At 31.1% G+C, this 20,907-nt stretch overlaps 1 protein-coding gene across 1 annotated transcript in view; it reads left to right on the top strand.

The window, feature by feature from the left end:
• LOC121113799 (uncharacterized) overlaps nucleotides 1-20,907 on the top strand; it is a 38,872-nt gene that overhangs the window by 2,160 nt on the left and 15,805 nt on the right. Inside the window, 14 exon segments of the mRNA XM_071886813.1 lie at nucleotides 105-341; nucleotides 906-1,159; nucleotides 1,231-1,471; nucleotides 1,571-1,768; nucleotides 4,181-4,549; nucleotides 4,623-4,902; nucleotides 4,968-5,209; nucleotides 5,282-5,465; nucleotides 6,027-6,285; nucleotides 15,109-15,189; nucleotides 15,421-15,438; nucleotides 15,537-15,733; nucleotides 15,736-15,760; nucleotides 16,430-17,004. Coding sequence (XP_071742914.1) covers nucleotides 105-341; nucleotides 906-1,159; nucleotides 1,231-1,471; nucleotides 1,571-1,768; nucleotides 4,181-4,549; nucleotides 4,623-4,902; nucleotides 4,968-5,209; nucleotides 5,282-5,465; nucleotides 6,027-6,285; nucleotides 15,109-15,189; nucleotides 15,421-15,438; nucleotides 15,537-15,733; nucleotides 15,736-15,760; nucleotides 16,430-17,004 — 3,160 coding nt within the window.

Below are 20,907 nucleotides of genomic sequence, written 5' to 3'. Positions count from 1 at the left end.
ATGATGGTTATTAATTTACTGATTTTAACAAAATGAAAAATCCAAATTTGTACCCGTTTTCTACATTAAAACTTAAATAAATCCTCCATCAATTGCTTTTCAAGGTTGTTACACTTTTATTGGAAAGTGATTCACGTGGAAAGGCTCGTCTTCCAGCTCTACACATTGCTGCTAAAAAAGATGATGTAAAGGCTGCTGGTCTACTCCTGCATAATGATCATAATCCAGATGTCACTTCCAAGTCTGGTTTTACTCCATTGCATATCTCAGCTCATTACGGGAATGAAGGCGTCGCTCTGTTACTTTTACAGAAAAATGCAAACGTCAATTTCGTAGCCAAAGTAAGTTGAACCATCTTTAAATATAAAGGAGACTCAGATTTAAACACATACTTAATTAAGTTCATACAATTATTATAATATGATTGCTGTGAAATTGTATTTGTTTATGTCTAAATAAGTGTTGTGACTATACCAATATTTTTTTATCGATTCCTACATCAAAATTAGTATCTATATTTCGATACTTCTCGATGAAAAAATGTATTTAAGGGCAATTCACATAATTTTCATGTTTGTTTTGTTTCATGAAATACAAATTTCTAGCTCATAAATTTATAGGGCTACGCCATTGATATGATAATTTGTATAGTACGTAATAGCGCTGCAAAAACTTGTTTTAATAGCGAAGTATTATTGTACCATTTTAAATATGTCAGTACATCGGTACCACTATAGTACCGGTATACCAATACAACAATAGTCAATAAGATGGATAAGTTATCAAGAATGATTAATTATATATTTTTGACATAGGGTTAAGTCTAATTGTTATGCTATCGTTTAAACATCATTCCTTTCGTTCAATTACGTTATATTATATTTAACGCTATGTCTGTTTTCTAGCACAATATAACACCACTTCATGTTGCCGCAAAGTGGGGAAAGACAAATATGGTGAGTTTGTTGCTAAATAACGGAGCAAATCTTGAAGCAAGAACAAGAGACGGATTAACACCCCTTCATTGTGCCGCAAGATCTGGCCATGAGAACGTTGTGGAACTCATGATTCAAAAGGGTGCGCCCATTTCTGCAAAAACTAAAAATGGATTGGCACCCCTTCATATGTCAAGTCAAGGGGATCACGTTGATGCAGCTAGGTACAGTAAAGTGTATTGACTACACATATTTGAATGATCTATCAAAACCATTTCTATTACCGAATCTCTAGAGTCTTGATTCACTACAAAGCACCTGTTGATGAGGTGACTGTAGATTATTTAACAGCCCTTCATGTTGCCGCTCATTGTGGACATGTACGTGTAGCTAAACTTTTACTCGATTGTAAAGCAGATCCAAATTCTCGTGCTTTGAATGGATTTACTCCTCTTCACATTGCTTGTAAGAAAAATCGTATTAAATTGGTGGAGCTATTGCTCAAGTATGGCGCCTCAATTGAGTCTACGACAGAGGTATGTCAAATCATATTTACATATACTAATCAATGAATTAAATTTGACACTCGACTTCAACTTGACCCACTTACTATTTTTCCCACTTTTAATTTATAGTCTGGATTAACTCCATTACATGTAGCAAGTTTTATGGGATGTATGAATATTGTAATATATCTATTACAACATCAAGCTGGTCCAGATGATGCTACTGTTCGTGGTGAGACACCTCTTCATTTGGCTGCTAGGGCTAATCAAACTGATATTATCCGAATACTACTTCGAAATGGAGCCAAGGTTGATGCTCAAGCAAGGGTATGTGCATTTAATTAAATATCAATTTTAAGCAGTTTTGGGTAGTAACTCGCTAGTTGGTTATGTATTTTTGTAATCTTGTTACATTTCTAGTAACTAATAGTTTAACAACGACACTTCGAAATTACTTTTTAATTGAGTAAAATATAATATAATATATTACTTAATTGAATCTTTCATTAAATAAAATGTATTAATCTGTTCAGAAGACGAGCAACAATAAATTCAAATACTGCTACTATGTTTTTAGTTACTATAAGTTTTGTCTTATATCATGCGAAAGTCATTATTTATTTTTTTAAATTATAAAATAATTGAAGGGATATTTTATAATTTGTACAAATACTAATTTATAACTGTCTGTGAACCAGCGAATAAATAATTTTGAAAGTATTCGCGAAATAATAAGTTAAGATTGTAAATTGAATGATGCAAAGTTAGAAACTGCTGCTTCTTATTTAAATATTTCTTTATTGTTAATATGTAAAAAAAAAAAAAATAATAATAATAATCTATGATTAAAAAAATGTTAATACAGAAAATGTAGTAGAAATTAGTTTTTCACTGCATGTATATTAAAATACAATTACTACTCACTTATTCATTTTTTTAATGTAAGAAACTCGCAGTATTGATTGAAGCATTCTTAATCTCTTAGGGGAATATCAAAAAATAAGTCATATAAAGTAAAGTAATTTTATTACTCTTTATTCGAAGTAATATAACTTAATTATTTTTCTACGGAGTTTTATGTAATAAGGTATTACTCAACTAAGTCATACTGGCTCCTCCGTCTATAATATTATACTTCAAAAAATATCTAATTAATAAATAACAGTAATTTACATTCTGAATCAATATACACGCCTTTTCCCTAAATGATCAGTTTCAGCGTGGCGCAGACTTTTGCACTGCAGTTTTTTTACAAAGCTTGACTAAAGCAGTGATGATGGCGGTCCTCTGTTGTGACTCCCGAAAGCTTTTCCTTGAGGTGCCCAAAAATACCAAAGTCTAGGGGGAGCAGTCAAGGCTGTGGTGAGGCCAAGAGTTTTGATTTTCAAGCTTGTTGAGGAGGATTTTGTAACGGGTAACAAGGTTTACTCTATCAAAAGGCTTCAAACCTCGACAAGGAGTTCTCTTGTAGGCATTAAGGTTTAAGTCTTGATTCATCAAGCGGTGCATGGTGGTCTGGCTGCTGTCAAATCCACGAGCATAGCTATTGACGGTCACTTTGCCTCTTCTTTTTTGAATGGTAGCTTTAACTGCCTCAATCAATTCTTTTGGCCTCAATTTGGACCTTATGGAAGCTTTTGGTGTGAGTCTTGTGGCCACCCAGTACACAATATAGTATTTACATCCCATCATTGAGCATTAGCACCCATATCTCTGGTGGTGATTTTCCACTCCCGAATAGCTCCAGATTTACAGTTCTGCGTTGCTCCATGTTTTTGGTTACGACGACGCTCTTATTTCTCAGTTTACTTTGCTTATTCTTTCTTTACAGTTTCTTAATACAATTGTTTCCAATAAGTTATTTGAGTTAATTATCTCAATATAATAAATAGGACAAAGGCGCGCCATTTAAAAGATGCATTGTTGCATTTTAGACGGAGGTTCCCAACACTGATTTTAAGATAAACGTATCTTTCTTTGATTCCAGTCAATGTGAATATTAGTTATTTATTATAATTAAGCTTTTATAGTTTTTTCGACTTGTTCTTTTTTTTTTTTTGCATTTAATTAGATTATTCATTGTAAATTGCCATCTACGATCAAAGTTATTTCAATCAAATTATTACTACAATTATCATTACATCTTACAAAATTATTTCATGTTCATCTTTCTCTGGAGATCAGTTTATATTGGTTTCATTCAAAATATGTATATTCTTATTTATTTAACTTGATTGCGAGATTCCTTTACAATTTTACCTTTATTATTCAAAGAGAAGGTTCGATTTTAATAAGAAAGAGAGATAATAATGCTCCTACAAACATACATACTTCCGGAAGTGGTATTTTCATATAATGAATGTTTTTTGAAAAATACCAAGGATTTAATGATTGACTACATATTATTAACATAATAATATGTAAGCTTTGTTACCTGTCTGATGAAGTGATTCAACTACCAACGTGGTGCATGAAATTTACGTAGATTTTATCATGCGTTGCTGGGATCTAAAATATGTAGTTGTTACGTCAAATTTTGCTTTTAAAAAAATGAGTATCAAGTACGTAGATTTGCTGTCATTGACGGATTATATCTGATATAATATTTTCTTAAAAGTTGAAGCATTATTGAAGATCAATTACATAATAATGGATTGATACATAATGTATCATTAATAATAGAATAAATCATATCGTTTTATGTCAATACTTGCAAGTATATTACATTTACGTTACTAGGAACTACAAACTCCTTTACATATTGCATCTCGATTGGGAAATATCGATATTGTAGTTTTACTTCTTCAATCTGGTGCTCAGATTGATTCCAAAACAAAAGATCTATATACTGCATTACACATTGCTGCTAAAGAAGGACAAGAAGAGGTTGCAAGTGTGCTCTTGGATCATAGTGCCTCTAGAACAGCTCCCACCAAAAAAGGTTTTACGCCATTGCATCTAGCTGCCAAGTATGGTAACAAGAATGTTTGCCAGTTACTTCTTCAAAAACAAGCCCCAGTGAATTGTGAAGGAAAGAATGGAGTAACTCCCCTGCATGTTGCATCTCACTATGACCATCCGAACGTTGCAATTTTACTATTAGATAATGTAAGATATCTCATTATATAATTGCACCAGTCCTTCACTTTTATTTCATACATGATTATTTATCCATCCTCAGAATGCTTCTCCACATGCCGTCGCCAAGAATGGATATACACCCTTGCACATTTCCTCTAAAAAGAATCAATTAGAAATAACACAATCCCTATTAGAATTTGGAGCAGACACAAATGCCATGAGTAAGGCTGGTTTTACACCACTTCATCTTGCATCTCAAGAGGGTCACAAGGAAACAAGCAATAAACTTATTGCGAATGGCGCAAATGTTAATGCTGCCGCCAAAAATGGCCTCACTCCGCTTCATCTTTGTGCGCAAGAGGACTCCATAGAAGTGGCAGGTTAGTGTGTGGGGATATTTTTAAATGATTATAATTCTAATAATGAACTCACTATGTTAATTTAGAAATGCTAACTTCTTTGGGTGCTGACATGGAAGCACAAACGAAGCAAGGCTATAGTCCTTTGCATGTCGCCTCTCACTTTGGATCCACAAATATGGTCAAATTTTTATTGGAAAAGAAGGTGGATCCAAACGTACAGAATGGAATAGGGTACACTGCTTTGCACCAGGCATCTCAACAAGGGCATCCTCAAATTGTTAACATGCTATTATCACATGGTGCCTCTCCCAACTCAGTCTCCAATGTAAGACGTCAATTCATAATTAAGACACATAATAATCATTAATACATATCTATGTATTTTTCTCTCCTACAGAACGGACAAACACCTCTATCTATAGCTCAACGATTGGGCTATATATCTGTTGTGGAAACCCTTAAGGTCGTGACTGAGCAAGAAGTTACTACCACAACGACTACAATAACAGAAGAAAAGTATAAAGTCATTTCACCTGAGGCCATGCAAGAAACTTTTTTCTCCGACTCAGAGGATGATGGATGTAAGTATCACTTTTTATATATAATATTCTTTCAAAACTATTATAGGTATTTCTCTCCATGTCATTACTTTCTGTAATGAGTTTAATTGTAAAACGAATAAGTTGTAATTCCGGGGGTTCCTTTAAAATTTAACCAATCCCATAGCTCCAATCATGAGAGACCGTTCCTAGATATAAGCAATCTGATTGGCAAGGGAGCCACGTCGCTAATGCATTCACTGCTGCTGTGATGTACTTCTTACTTACATAGCACGTAGGTGGTGTCTTCTGCTCAAGTCGTATGTGTGTCTGTATTCTGTATGTAATAAGTATTTTTGCCACAGTACGTTGTAGTAGTACTGTAGTAGTAATAATCCCGCTCTATAACATGAATGACATAAGGTTTAGATTGTTGTGTAGTTCTCAGTAGAACTAATAATAATCCTCATCTATCATCAAACTATGACAGTAGTAGTTATAGGACTACTACTGTTTATTTTATTAAATTCAACGTAGAGTCTATTTTTAATTGTTTCCTTATAGAAAACTCATATTTCATTTTGATTTATTTCTATTTTAAAGGTGAAGAAACGATGGTTGGTGATCATAGTTATAAGTATTTGACAGTTGATGAAATGAAATCCTTGGGAGATGATTCCATGCCTATTGACGTCACACATGATGAAAAACAACAAGGAAAGGTGGACAACATGGAAGAAAAAATATCCTCTGCCATCGCTGCAGCCACCCTGGACACTAGTAATAGTGAAGTGAAGGACACGTCCTCCTTTGAACATTTGAAGTCGGATAATATTGCTCTATATACGCCAGTTTACGTGGGGTGAGTAACTTTTCATTTTAGCAGTATATTAGCATAATATAGGCTATTCGAAAGTACACATCCACGCTCTGTTATGTTAACTATTTTTTAGTACAATTTGAACTACTACGTCAAATCTATCTAAAAATCCACATCATTGTTTATATTATAAAGTATGAATGTCACTTAGCTGCCTATAACTTTCATTAATGATATGATAACCCCTTCACATCTTTTTATATCCCTTAAAAATATATATACAGACATAAAATTGGGATGATCATTATGATAACAAATAATAATATGTACATTTCCATATCTAGAGGTAACAATGAGATCTCACGATGTGATATGTATGAGTTACTTATATACGATGTATTATGCAGTTGTAACTTGTTCTTATAAGTAAATTGTACAAGTTGTAGTTTTGTATTCGAGTTATGACCATCGAATTCGACTTAAGACATGAGGATATTTTTTCATTGATTCAGCAATCAAAAGTCAGTTTGACTACCTCAATAAGGCTGTTGATAAATATTAATCAACTAATATAGGCTATTTAAAAAAATATATATTTATGTTTATTTGTTGTATCTAAATCATCACAACAAAACATAGTTTTTCCCTGACGTGTAGTTTATAACTTTTCACCCCACATCACTCACTATCTATTATATTTCTACTTTTCGATATAATTTCCCCAGCAGTAGAAAGTTACTCTATTCTCGAATCTTTCGAAATGTGATATTTGGAAATGGAGTTTAGTTGAGTTTTTAAAATATTTTTTTGGGCGAGTTCGAATAATTTTAAGAAAATTGTCCACTTTAGTAAAGTCCGGTTCTTTCTCGAGTTCAATTAATACTCGAATCCAACACGAACAAGTTGCAAATTAAACATGAAATGAAAAATTTAAAGGATGAATTTACAATATACTTGGAATAGTTGAATATCGACATATTATTAATTCTGTAATTTTTGACTGTTTTAATGAAAAATACTACCATAAATGATAATTTATTGGCACATACTAAAGTTCAAATACTCACATTCATATAACTCGTACATATTTTAGTAATTTTAATGGATCAAAAGGAAATAATATTATTAATTAATATTTGTATATATAAGTAAAAAGATCGCTTTTATTATTTAATTAAGGAGTTATGAGACCTACAAATTGTAACTTGTACAATTTACTTATACAAGTTAGTAACTTGTACAAACAAATTATACAAATTGCAAAAAGTCCAATCATGAATCTACATTAGGACTTGTGATGAGGATATTGTAACAGTTGAATATTCCTTAGATGATCGAAATGTATTAAGATTGTCATTTTTTAGTATGATTTGAAAATTACCCAATGATAGTAAGTATTCTATGACATATTATAAAGTTCAAATGTCCACAGTAATAATGTTACTCCTAAATACATAGTAATAAGTAAAAAAGAAGGTATAGCATCTATTTACTAATATTTGTAATAATTAAAATGACATTCTGTAGTAATTATTAGAGAAAACATGATATGACGAAGAAATTGCAAGTTGTATAATCTTATTGTACAAGTTAAAATCCCAATTTGTTACTCGATACATAAATATGTTATGTAGAACATGTTTAATGCTTATTGGGTATGTTTAATGTTTATGTTTTTAACAAACCTATCCACGTATCAACTTGGTCTTAACTCTTAACTTTTTGCAATGACCCGCACGCTTTTTTTGTTCTATCAGTGGGTTCAATTGTGGGTGTTGGATCACCCATCGTCATGCTGCTGCTGACTCACGGCTGTATAGTATTTCCTAGAATTGAGGGATCCCGAATAATATTGTATAAAAAACAATTCTAATAGAAAATAGTTCTTGATAAATAATCATGGCCGACAAAGTCACTGATAATAGTTATAGAATGTATATATGTACTTGTATCAAACTCTTTAATCAATTAAAACAGAAAAGTGAAGTAGTCTCCCATGCCGCCCATCATCCCTTAATTTCTCCAAATTTATAAAGAACATATGATGTAATATATATCACACATACATAGTTTTGCTTCCATTACATAACAAAATACACACGGCTTACTTAGTAAGAGTTATCAAGTCTTCACAAGTAGGTAACTTGTACATACATCATGAATTAACCAATGCATGCACATTTTTAAGTAATTACATAATGTATTATATGTATAAACTCTCATTGCATTTATAATGACTCGCTATATTGTAAATACATACTATTAGTCATTTTGAAAATAAATAGGGTATTTATATAAGCGTTGTTTTCTTGGTTGTGTGTTTGTTTGTTTACTATATAGACTTGGGATATCTGCGCCATCTTGCAACTATGAACGTTTTGTTAGTTTGCTCATGCCTGGCTATTAGATGCAACAACTTATTGTAGTGAAAAATTCAAAAACATAAAGCCACTTGTGCTGCATTAGTTTGCAAAGGAAAATACCGCATTGCATTTTGTTTTGTTTTGTATATTTCTTTTTAAAGCTGCATTAATACTTCAAAAATCAACTTTGAGCTGGACTACATATATTTCACTTTGCAGATTTTAGATTAAGGTATTTGACAGTAGTGGGGCATTTATATGATTGATTGTATATGTTATTTGTACGTTCATATTACAAAAATGTCACAGAAAGGGGGAGGAAGGAAAAACTGGGTGACATAGGAAAAATTCAACTTTTGACCCAAATATACATAGTTACAAATAGGTAAAGGAGTGTGTGTATATTAGTATTGAGACTCGATTCGAGACCGATTTTCTTACCGGTTCAGTCTTAATTTACTTTTTTATAGATCTATCTGGACTAATAATGTCTTTTCAATCACATTGATGGAAAAAATAGTAATTTTACTAGGAGACGGTCCAGACCGAATGAGTTTGGCCTTACAAAAAATATAGTGGTCTCAGACCCATCAAGTATTTCTCTTCCGAACTCTAACACTAGAGTATAATATATAACTTTAATTATGTATTGGTAAGTTTGTCGAACTTTCAACGAATGACCCCATTTTCTCATGGCCTATTTTGAAAGGTAATTGACTTAAATGTGAATAGATGAACTCATACATACATATATGAAAAGAAAAAGTTCCTAATTGAATTTAATCTCTCATATGTGTCTTACATTATAATTATGATACGTCTTCATTTTTCATTTTTTTTTGTTCAAGATCTATGATCATAGTAAGAGGAGTCGTGTGATAAATTAGAGTTTTATTGCTCCTAATTTTTTGAAAAGTATTTTTTGAAGTATGCTCAGGATTGTACATTAAACCTCCCTCCCACTATCGATGAATATAAAAGAGCGTGTTCACTGATTTCACACATTAAATAAGTAGTACACAGAAAGCAACACCGTCACGTTGGAGGCATAGTCAAGGGTCCCCATATTTTGATTTTCACAAAAGAAGACACGTGGCTAGTGTGCGGTCGGTGATTGGATTATTTCTTGGTCCGATCTTTTTTATCATTCAACGGTCTTAAGGATCGATACATCGGTCTTTTAGTTCTACGGTCCTAGCTATCTTTTTATTTTCTTCACTCCTAGCTAGGATTCAAGAATATAAGAACTAAGGAAATAATGAAAGATAGTTGGAACGTATAATAGTACGTTCTAGTCACACACCTCCTACTTTTAACTTAAGGTATATTGTCTCTTTGAATGAAAGAGTGGACTGATGGGATTGCAGTCTTTTTAGTTTTTTTTGACCGATCCAATACTACGTTTACAATGACAGTTATAGGAAGGGTGTGGGGTAATCTTTTGACAATAATAAAATATAAGAACACCAAAATAATAATAATAATTTTTGATTTGACTTTAATTTTATATTGAATGAAAATGGTCTTAACCTACAAATACCGAGCATATCATGAATTTATAAATAAATATCCCCTGGACGCTCCTAACAGGATTTAAAAATAAAATATGCTAAATATAAAGAGATTTATGAAACAAAATGGACAAATTTCCAAAAAAATAAAATCTGAAGAAAACTTCATCTAATGGTAATAAAATTCCAAAAAATACTTTTTACATGCAGTAGATGCTTTTCAAATACAGGAATATTTGAATAAAATTATCTGATTAGTAGGTGGTGTGCAATAAAATAAATGTTTATGTTCATATATATTTGTCAGTCCATTTATAACATTAATTCACACGGCAATAATTCACCATTTCCCTTAATTAAAAAGGATTAAAGGTTTTTTTCTTATACCAACTATTTGTTTGTGCCTCTTCTTCCTCATCTAAAAATAGCCGGCTTCCAGAAATATGATGATGATGTCAGATAAAAACGCTCCATTATTAATATTATGGGCTTGACATTTTGATCAGGGGATCTATATTATACATTTTATGTAGTTATGACTTTTAACTTTATAAGTTATTTTTTTTAAAGATAATCAAATATGCATTTCTGATAATTAGGTATATGCAAACTAAACTGTCTATGGAATACTCTATACATGGAACGCACGCCCTTTTTTCCCTTTGTATTATTTTGACCTACTGAAAGCTATTTTCACATTTTTTTATTAAAAGAATATTAGTATCGGGCTTCAGCATGGAAATCCTAGAACATTTTCTAGAATGATTTTTGTAAGATTAAACTAATTAGGTTTGAGTAAGTTTCAGTGCAGATTGGTCTAGAAAAAATCTCTTAAAACCAAACGAAAAAAAACAACAAAAAAACAATTCACTTTTGGGCCTAGTCTCAACTAGAGGTGGATCAAGCTAGAAAATACCGGGGTTGGGCCATATCGTGGGCTTTCGGGGCAAAATATGATAATCTATACATCAAAAGTATACTCATGAGATTTAAATATATTTAAAACATTCGCATGTAATAACTAATTCATGAAGTCTACTATCACATAATCAAAACCCGATCAATTGAATGAAGAGGCATTATTTTTGAAGCTTTACATATTGATAAATCAATGGGTTTGTGACGTTTCGATCTTAGAAACACGCCTATTTTTTCAATTTATAATATTGGGAGGTTTGTTGATTATACATTTTAGGTGTGTAACATATGTTGGTACGAAATCAATCATAAATATACGATCTAAAACAGGTATTTGTAAGTGTAACAATTACAAATGATCAATAACGTTATCTTCGGCTAATTTTTCATAAGCTATCAAATAAAAAATGACGTTATCGATTAGTTGTAATGGAATTATTTTAAATTACAAATAAATGTCGGGGTGGAAGGCTGGGGCCACAGGGTTTTTGGGTTTGGTAAAATGAGTTTGCACTTTGGACTCGGGCATATACCGAATCCACCTCTAGTCTCAACATAACCTATAGAATAGTAATGAAGTGAAAGAGAGAAATGAATTAAAACAATTGAGTAATGAATGTCTTAAGGAATGAAAATAACTTTTTTGATTAATGATTATTCTCATAAAAATATACGATTATTTTAATTTAATTCTCATTTTTCATTTGATAAATATTCTACTCATAGAAAAAATAGCTTTAAATTCGTCAAAAAAAATCAGAGCGTATCCCTCGCATATATAGAGCATTCCTTCCTTGACTAAAAGCATACATAATATTATGAATATACGCGTATATATATGTAAAATATAGATTCAATCACCATCAGCTGATCTACAAAAAAGAAGAAAGGAGAATTTGTTATTCAATCTCTTTATTTATTCGTTTATTATTTTGCTGAGCTTGGGTCACACCCATTTTCCTAACAACTAAAACATATAGCACTACTAACTCTCTCACACACACTATTACGTATTTTCTCCACTCAAAATGATTTTAGTTTCATATTTATGGCCCAGGGTCATATCTCGTTCCTACGCAGCAATATTGTGGTTTCGGAGCCAGGTCTACAAAGACGCTTTAAATTATATGTGACAAGTTTCATATTATACCCAACAATAATTAGTTTGAATATTTAATTTGAATTGTTAGTTCACTTCATGACATGATATGATTTGAGACACCTACCTCATACTCATAATTTATCTCTCGCTCTACTTCATTTGTTCGCTATTTTATAAAGTAGGCATTAAAAAACCTCATTAAATAATTATTGCTATTGCAACACACAAGATGTTTTAATAAATATTAATTTAACCCCGACATATGACACCCACGAGGTTAATGCGTGGTCAGAATTGTCAGATTTTGTGAAATTATAATCCTTGTCAATTATTAAGGACATTAATGTTATTATTATTATTATTTTTTTAATTGGTTAAAATCGATGAGTTTTTGGTTAGAAATTGAGAAATTATTTTTATTCAAAGAAACTAACTAATTGTTCTTGCTGATGTTTATATAAAACGTTGAATGATAAATAAATTAGATTTATAACACTTTTTCAATCCTAGAATACGTTTGTAATACTGGAAGGCCATCAAATAGGGGGAAAAAATATGTTACTTTTTGATTCATTGACAATTGCGTTCATGAAGTTTTTGAGCCAAAAAATGGTCGAACTGCTCATTTTTAGGAATCCAAAACTCGTGCATCAAATATGATACGTATGGCGTTATAGGGTTAAAAACTTTATAAAAGGAGTAATTATGAAGTATCATAATTTTGGTATGCTATGTATTATACCTTGAATTTTACTAAATTTCTGTCTGTGAGATGAAGTTATCTTAAGATTAAAGATACAAAACGAAAAATATAAATACAACACATGGGCTGAAAAATCCTGGGATTCACAAATAATTATCGCTAAGTTTTTGTAATTAACCTCATTTTCTTTGGTAATTCCGAGACTTTTCAGTCCATGTGTTATCTTGTAGATGATTTGTACAAATTAGGAGCTGGTACGTCTCATAAAGCAGTATTTAATCATAATGTTCGTCATTTTAATTATTTCCAACTATATATTGATGTTATCATGCCATTTTGACATATTAAAATTACTTAGTTTTTATATATTTACAAGTGATTGAAATGTGAAGCCATGGATTATAATTGAATGTTAAGAGTGACCAACTGCCCCACTTTTACCCAATCATGTCCTCTTTTTACATTCTGTAAGAGGATTTTATTTATAAACTCAAGAAGTGTCCGGTTTTATGGAAGAAATAGTCTGAAATCGACTTCAAGTATGTAGAATTTAATAAAGAAATAAAACTTGTATAAAAAACAAGAATCGATGTTATTAACTTCAAAATATTCCCCCTTCCTCAAACCAATACTACGTGTCCTCTTTTTTTTGGAAATCAAAACAAGGACACCCTACTAATGTGCCACAGAATGCTTATCAATAGTGATGCAAATTGTGTAAATTTTGGGCATATTAAAAAAAGAAACCGAAATCAACATGGTAACCCTGACAACTTAAGAATCTTTTGGAGTAGAGCAGCTGCAATTATCTCTGAGAAGGAAATAAACCAGGACATTGGCAAGAATTACTCCGATGTCGATCCCCAATTCTACTCCGAGTCCACCAAAGACTCGAAATTTTAACTCTACAACCAAATGAAATGTCAGCATTAATTTATAGTAGGTAATGAAAATGGCCGGCATCCTGATGATTAAATATTAAGATATATGACGTTCAAATTCCCACTTGTTCAATCTGATTGTGAAAGTTAAAGTTTTTATATAACACCTGGATGTATTGTATGTATATAACGGATTTAAGAACTTGATGGTTGTAATGGTTACTTGTGTTTATTATTATACTCACTCTCCTCTCCCCAAGTTTTATTTGCCTCTGAATGAATGGAATAGATTATAGATATCTTACTTATTTTTGTGATTTAAAAAAAAAAAATACCGTAATTCCTTGAGCATAAGTAGCAACGTTCGTAGCAGTTCAGCTATCAAAATATGTGCTTCTTTGTTGAGAACTATTAACTTCATCATTTTAATATATAATTAAGTAATATGTAATTGCGCATTGAGTAGCAAACAGAGTCAGATATTAAAACAATGCTATCTTTCACTCGTAAAAGAGTTGTTGAGTTCTGTTCTATGATAATGTGGCGAGAATTATAGTATATCTATTATTATGAATTTAAAAAAAAAAGTCTTATAAACTTCAAATGCATACCAAAATATATACATCAAAATAATTGTCTAGATGGGAAGTCATTCATTTTGCAAAAAAACAAGTAGTAAATACCGTTATTGGAATTATAAAGAGAAACATAAACCCACCAATATTTGTTTCGCACTTTCAAAAACAAAAAGAAATCTGGAGAAACATGTAATAACCCTCGATATTTGGTTCATTTTTCCAAATATTGCCAAAATTAAGTAATAAAATGCTCCAGGAAATTGAAAATACCTGTTAATTAATGGTTAGCTAGTGAAATATTCCCAACTATAGAATTATTATTCAATAATTATGGGGAATTGTTCACAGCTTTATAAGAGATCATTCTAATTCAGGCGTTTTACATGGTAGAAAAGTGATCATTTTTTATTTAAGGAAACTGAGATATTCCACTAGAGACAAGGGCTTGTTAATTATATGTAGTCATTGCGAACAAATTAACTGGCTCTTGGACATATTTTTTAAAATCTAATAACAATTTAGAGAATAATAAATGTTTTGTTATTATCTAATCTTTTTCAACATATTTACATAGATATGGTACACAGTTCAAATAAGCAACGCCTTGTTATTATGAGTACCTAATGGGCGCACTACCCCTATTTAGCAACTCATTATTTAATAAATGTTTCTTCTTATTTGCTTATTACTTGAAAACATTAAACATTATTTTTTTATTTTTTTTTGGAGGCAAGGCAATATTGTATAAAATATAGATTCATTCATTACATCATTGAGTCTTTATAAAAAAAGTTACTTTAATAATTCAGGTCTTCTTCTGGAGTTAAGAGCTCTGTAAGCTTTGACAGTTCAATTTCATCGTTTACTGGTACATCTATGTGGCGAGAAAGGTTGGTTTTGTTTGTACCTAGATTACTTTTGAGATTTATGTATTTAAAAGGATTTATAATCGAGTTCATTTTTACCCCATGATTGACTAATTAAACCCATTTATTAATTAGGATTCATATTTTATTTTATAATCTGCATACCTATTTATTTCTTATGTTGTGTTTTCTATCAAACAAAATTAATAATACTTCCTTGGTATTAACAATAGTAATGATTATTTATCTATTCAGAAAGCTTCATTGGAGGTCGTGAGTATCTACCTTTTATTGATTAAATTCATTTTACTTTTTTTTTAATAATTATTTTTGTATCCTAATAATTTTCTTTTTAAATATTTTTTCTTTAGATTTCTTGTAAGTTTCATGGTAGATGCTAGGGGTGGAGCAATGCGTGGCTGCCGTCATTCAGGGGTTAGAGTCATCATTCCTCCTCGCAAAGCACCCATGCCAATGAGAATAACTTGCCGTTATCTAAGAAAGGATAAACTAATTCACCCACCACCCTTGATGGAAGGAGAAGCTATTGCTTCAAGAATTCTTGAACTTGGCCCACTGGAGCAAAATTTTTGGGGTATGTATGAAAATCATATTTAGCTTCTTCAAAAAGGCTCATATATATTAGACTGGTTCTTAAAATGTCTGGAAAACTCTGTCCAAAAATATTCCTTCTAGTAAAAATGAAGAAATATAATGTTTGAGCCTTATTGATCAATATTTAGAGGTTGCACATAGGCGTTGCAGTTTCAAAGTTTCCTATTTTTTTAAAGATAAATAGTCAATATGAGTCAAAATACTGCAGATTATACCAATAAATAATTTAGATCTTTCAAAAGTTTTGATATATTTTTCTCCTAGAATGATTATTTCTCGTTCAAAAAAATGATAAATAAAGTATCTCTCCACTTTTTTGTCCTTTATGTATAATATAGGATTTTTTAACCTTTTGACTGACATTTTTTCAATTGTTTAACTAGTCTAATACATATTTGTTTTTCTTAACATTTTTAATATAAACTGTCTATATTCCAAAGTTTGAAAGATATTAGTTATTTAGGCGGTGAATTACATATGTTGTTTAATTATATTGGGAGAATAATTTTTCAAAAAATAATAATAATTTGATTCATGTATCAACTAAAGTCTAAAAGCATATACTCGTACTTGGGCTTTTAAAATAAGGATCTAATTTATGTGTATTTTTAAGAATGTTTAAATTAATTAATGTTTGAACTATTTTCAGACCCGTTATTATTGAGGTACCCCATTTTGCATCCCTTCGTGGTAAAGAAAGAGAAATAGTCATTCTTCGTAGTGACAATGGAGAATCCTGGCGCGAGCACACCCTTGAAGCAACTGAGGATGCTGTCCAAGAAGTTTTACAAGAGTCATTTGATGGGGATGATCAGCTAGAGGATTTGAACACAAACCGAATAACTAGGATTTTAACTACAGATTTTCCTCAGTATTTTGCAATTGTGTCCCGTATTCGTCAAGAAGTACATGCCATTGGACCCGAGGGTGGAGTGGTCAACAGTTCTGTAGTTCCACAGGTCCAAGCTATTTTCCCTCAGGGAGCACTCACTAAAAAGATAAAAGTTGGTCTTCAAGCGCAGCCTATTGTTAACGATCTAGTCACTAAGTTATTTGGTAATCGTGTTGCTGTATCACCTATAGTTACAGTGGAACCAAGACGTAGAAAATTTCATAAACCAATTACCCTGACAATGCCAGTTCCCACTGCCGTGGCTAAGGGAATGATCAATAGTTATACAAGTGACCGAACTCCCACTTTGAGACTCCTATGCTCCATTACAGGTAAACCAATTGTCTTTACATCTTTAGCTCTCAATATTATTACTATTATTAGCCAATTCCTATTCCTTTGACCCCCATCTCCCATCCTGTGATCACTTGTGTAAAACAAACAATTACCTTTATTTTGAACAGGCCTGTTTCGTAAACGGTCGTTAAAAGGTAAACACATTTTAAAAGACAAATCAAACTTATATGTATGTTCTTTTTGATTGTTTAATAAGACTTTAAAATTTATCAGTTCAAAAACATGGTATTATTATAATTCATTATTAAAGGAAAGATTATGTCATACTCATAATTGTACTGTCTGGTTTAATACCTTGGGTCTCTAATGCATATAAGTTGAGGTTTCTTTTATTATTTTAACTTTTTGGAGTGTATTTATTATTTAATAAAGCAGGCAGGCAGCAGCATAGTAACAAGTTCTTTTTGTATCAAATGCAATCGTCTGTTGTTTTTGTATTTTTGTGTAGCATAACTTTTGTAATTCAAAAATAAGGAGTATATGTGCTGAATTAACATAAAAACAATCTTGAACAATGTCATCTCATATACTTATAGTATATAAACGTATTATAGACTGTCCCGGTTTCAGATTTATATTATTTCCCCCCTGCTCAAAGACCTTTTCCACTGGGGACGATAGAAATACTGAATTTAGTAGAGTTTGGCGAATTACATGCCATTTTAATTTGAAAATTGTATTTTTAGTATTTGGTTTATCATTTAAAAACTTTGATTTTAATAGTATATATAAGGGATCTCAGAGTTGCCCAATCCCTTGTGGTTTCCCTTTGTTATGAAAGATAATTTTCCAACTTTTTGTTCAACATTATTATGACAGGGTAACTCCATGTTAGAAGGAAGTTTAAAGCCTAAATTTAATTTGGACCCCATATAGCCTTTCAGATATATTGCATCAATTTTCTAATTCCTTCATTGTGACAATGAATCTTACTTACTGAATGTTACTTTACAAGGAATAATCATTTCTAATTGAACGATAGAAATTCACGATATCCGTTCTCGAACAATTTAAATTTAATCCAGACTCATTTTTGAAAAAAATAATTATTGCTCGTTTTTGTGTTGACGGCCCACATATAGGTTCATTAGTTTCTAACCGAAGTTTATAGCATAAAAAAACAACATGTTGGATTATTATTTTGCAAATCCTTAGAAATTGTCAAAGTTTTAATACATAGAAGAAGATAATAATATGATTTGTAAGGTTTCCCGTACATTCTAGAATGTACTCAATCCATAATTTTTTATGATTCACGAGAAACATTATCTTGTATAGATATTTCATGCCTAATAAGAGTATTTAATTACTACGTCTATTACATATCTACATTTGAATCAGGTTTATGTTATGCTAGCGTATTGGTTTTCACCTTAAAAGATGTTATTAATATTGTGGTTGGGTGGAGGAGAGGGGGGGGGGAGATATAGAGATAACTTAACTCTAATTTGCCAATATAATGAGCAAATTCCATTTTTGGTACTATCATTGATTATAATAATTTCAATTATTGTTTATTTGTTCTTTGAAAAATAATTAACTACCAAAAAAATATACCCATTTTTAACAGATTGGGAGTTCTTTAATTAAAGAACTCTGATGTTGATATGGTCTTGGTATAGAAAATCAATTTAACTGATCTTTAAGTGAGGAAATTATGTAGATAATTCATAGATAGATATATTTATATAAATTAATTATGGCTAACTATTAACATGACGTGTGGACGCACTACATCATAAGATAATCCTTGGAATATTTTATTTTAACCATGATAATATTTATATGATATATTTCAACTCTAGATACCTTTGAGTTTCTATACCTTTTTTATTTAATTACTACAATTATAAAACAATACTGAGACTCTGTCCAAGATCGATTTTTTAGTTTGTTCCAAAGGGATTTTTTTTAAACTGTAAATAATTTTTTTCCCTAAAAAATGTTTTTGTAGACCGAATTTTACTACGAGACCGGTGTAGACCGAACTTGTACATATTAAGTTAAAAAGTATAATGGTCACAGACCAGTTTAGGATTTTCAGACCGAAACCCAATCCTAATATATTCATACATGAGTTAACTTTGTTGGCAGGGATTCCCGCCAAAACAGAGTAAAATAAAGAGTTCCATCAATGGATAAAAGTTGTCTAGTCCATATTAGTTGCTGATTTTTCCGTCCCTAGCGCGTATATATTGCCGATAATTTACAGAGATGCCAAGAATGTAACTTTTAAGTTGTACAAAAATGAACTTAAAGACGTGCTAGTGCTAGGTATGGAAAATTATTATGTTTTCACAAAAATAAATTTTGTAGAAATTCAAATAATTTACTTAACACAATCATTTGGTTCAGTTTGTATCACATAATGGTATATTATGTACCAGTAATTTTCTTTCTGTTATTAAAAATTGTTGTTATCAAAATAAACTCCCATAGTGAGTTTTATGTTCTAATAGTGAGAGTCTATCACATGTATGATGGTTCATTATAAAACAAAGCACAACTCTTTTTAAATGCTAGCAAATTCAAATAATAGGGGAAAAAGTCTAAATGTGAGGAGAATACATATATTCCTGTTTGTTTATAGTTGATTAAACAGAGGGGAGGGAGGGAGGGAGGAGTGCCTTTTAATATTTTGAGAGTTTTTTTAAAGCTTTCACATGAATAAATAGATAAGCATACACAATTTTGGACAAGTCGAGTTTTATTTTACATATGAATATATGTATGTTAACTACGCAATACAAGCGAGCATTAAAATATCCAATTCTATCGGATTCCCGGCTCAAAAACAAAAATACGTGGAAAATAAATAATATACATATATAACCTTAATTGCAAAGAACCTTTGGATATCAATAACTTTGAAAAGGGATTATATTTCTATCAATATGTGACGTCGTTTTTATGACATTTCGGCCATCCCCTACCACTTAGAATCAATCCCGGTAACTTTGGTGATGAGTGAGTGCATGGAAAGCAAACAATGCAGGGACCTTAACTAAGTCTACTGTATTAATGTCATATTTTATTAAAAGTGTAGCTATACTTTTGTGATGAAATCGTAAGCCAATAATCATTCAGAGTTTTCAAGACTGATGACGTCTAAAAAACTTATTAACTATTTAACTACTCATACCAAATGGAAATACCCAAAATCAACCGTCAATGGTGATAAATTTAAAACAAATACCCTGGTAAAAAAGGGTATTCTCCAATAAATAAGGATCAGAATACTTTTTTAAGTTGTAATTGCCGACGAGCAATTACCCACAAGGTGGTATCCTTTTTGCGGATAGTATGTGGGCATTTTTTTAGATTAATGATCCTGGTAGGGATATAAGTCAATCCCTTCCCAATTTATATATAACATTCTCAATCATGTTCGTTTGAGATTATGCATTCAGTACAATTCAACAATTCATGGCATTCTTTCCTTAGAAATATACATATAACTTAACTATTAGACAGGTTAAAAATCATTATAAGTTTACTTAAATTTTTTGGCATGTTTAGCGAGAATTTATATATATTGTTTTTGTGCATGATGATAAGGACACAAAATGCATGGTTGTTAGTTTTAATTAATTTATAATTATTCTTCTTCTTCTCGTAACTAACGGTTTCAGGGTTTACCTTAACACTTGCTTTGTTGTTAATGAATCGATCATTGCTACTATAGCAGCAATATTAAATAGGCTAATCATTTTGCCCGACTAGGAAAATGAAGTAGAAAACATATATTAATAATTTAAAAAGGTTGCTCTTCTACATATATAAAGTTAAAAACGAACTATAACTTGTAAATCTCAACTACTGGTACGTCGGTACAAAATTTATTCGGAGCAATCCAGTCCTACGATCGGTCATTGATT

This window comes from Lepeophtheirus salmonis, chromosome 2, assembly GCF_016086655.4.
Source record: "Lepeophtheirus salmonis chromosome 2, UVic_Lsal_1.4, whole genome shotgun sequence".
NCBI classification, from domain to species: domain Eukaryota; kingdom Metazoa; phylum Arthropoda; class Copepoda; order Siphonostomatoida; family Caligidae; genus Lepeophtheirus; species Lepeophtheirus salmonis.
Note: the sequence above shows the minus strand (reverse complement) of the source record. Positions and strands in the feature narration are given on the sequence as shown.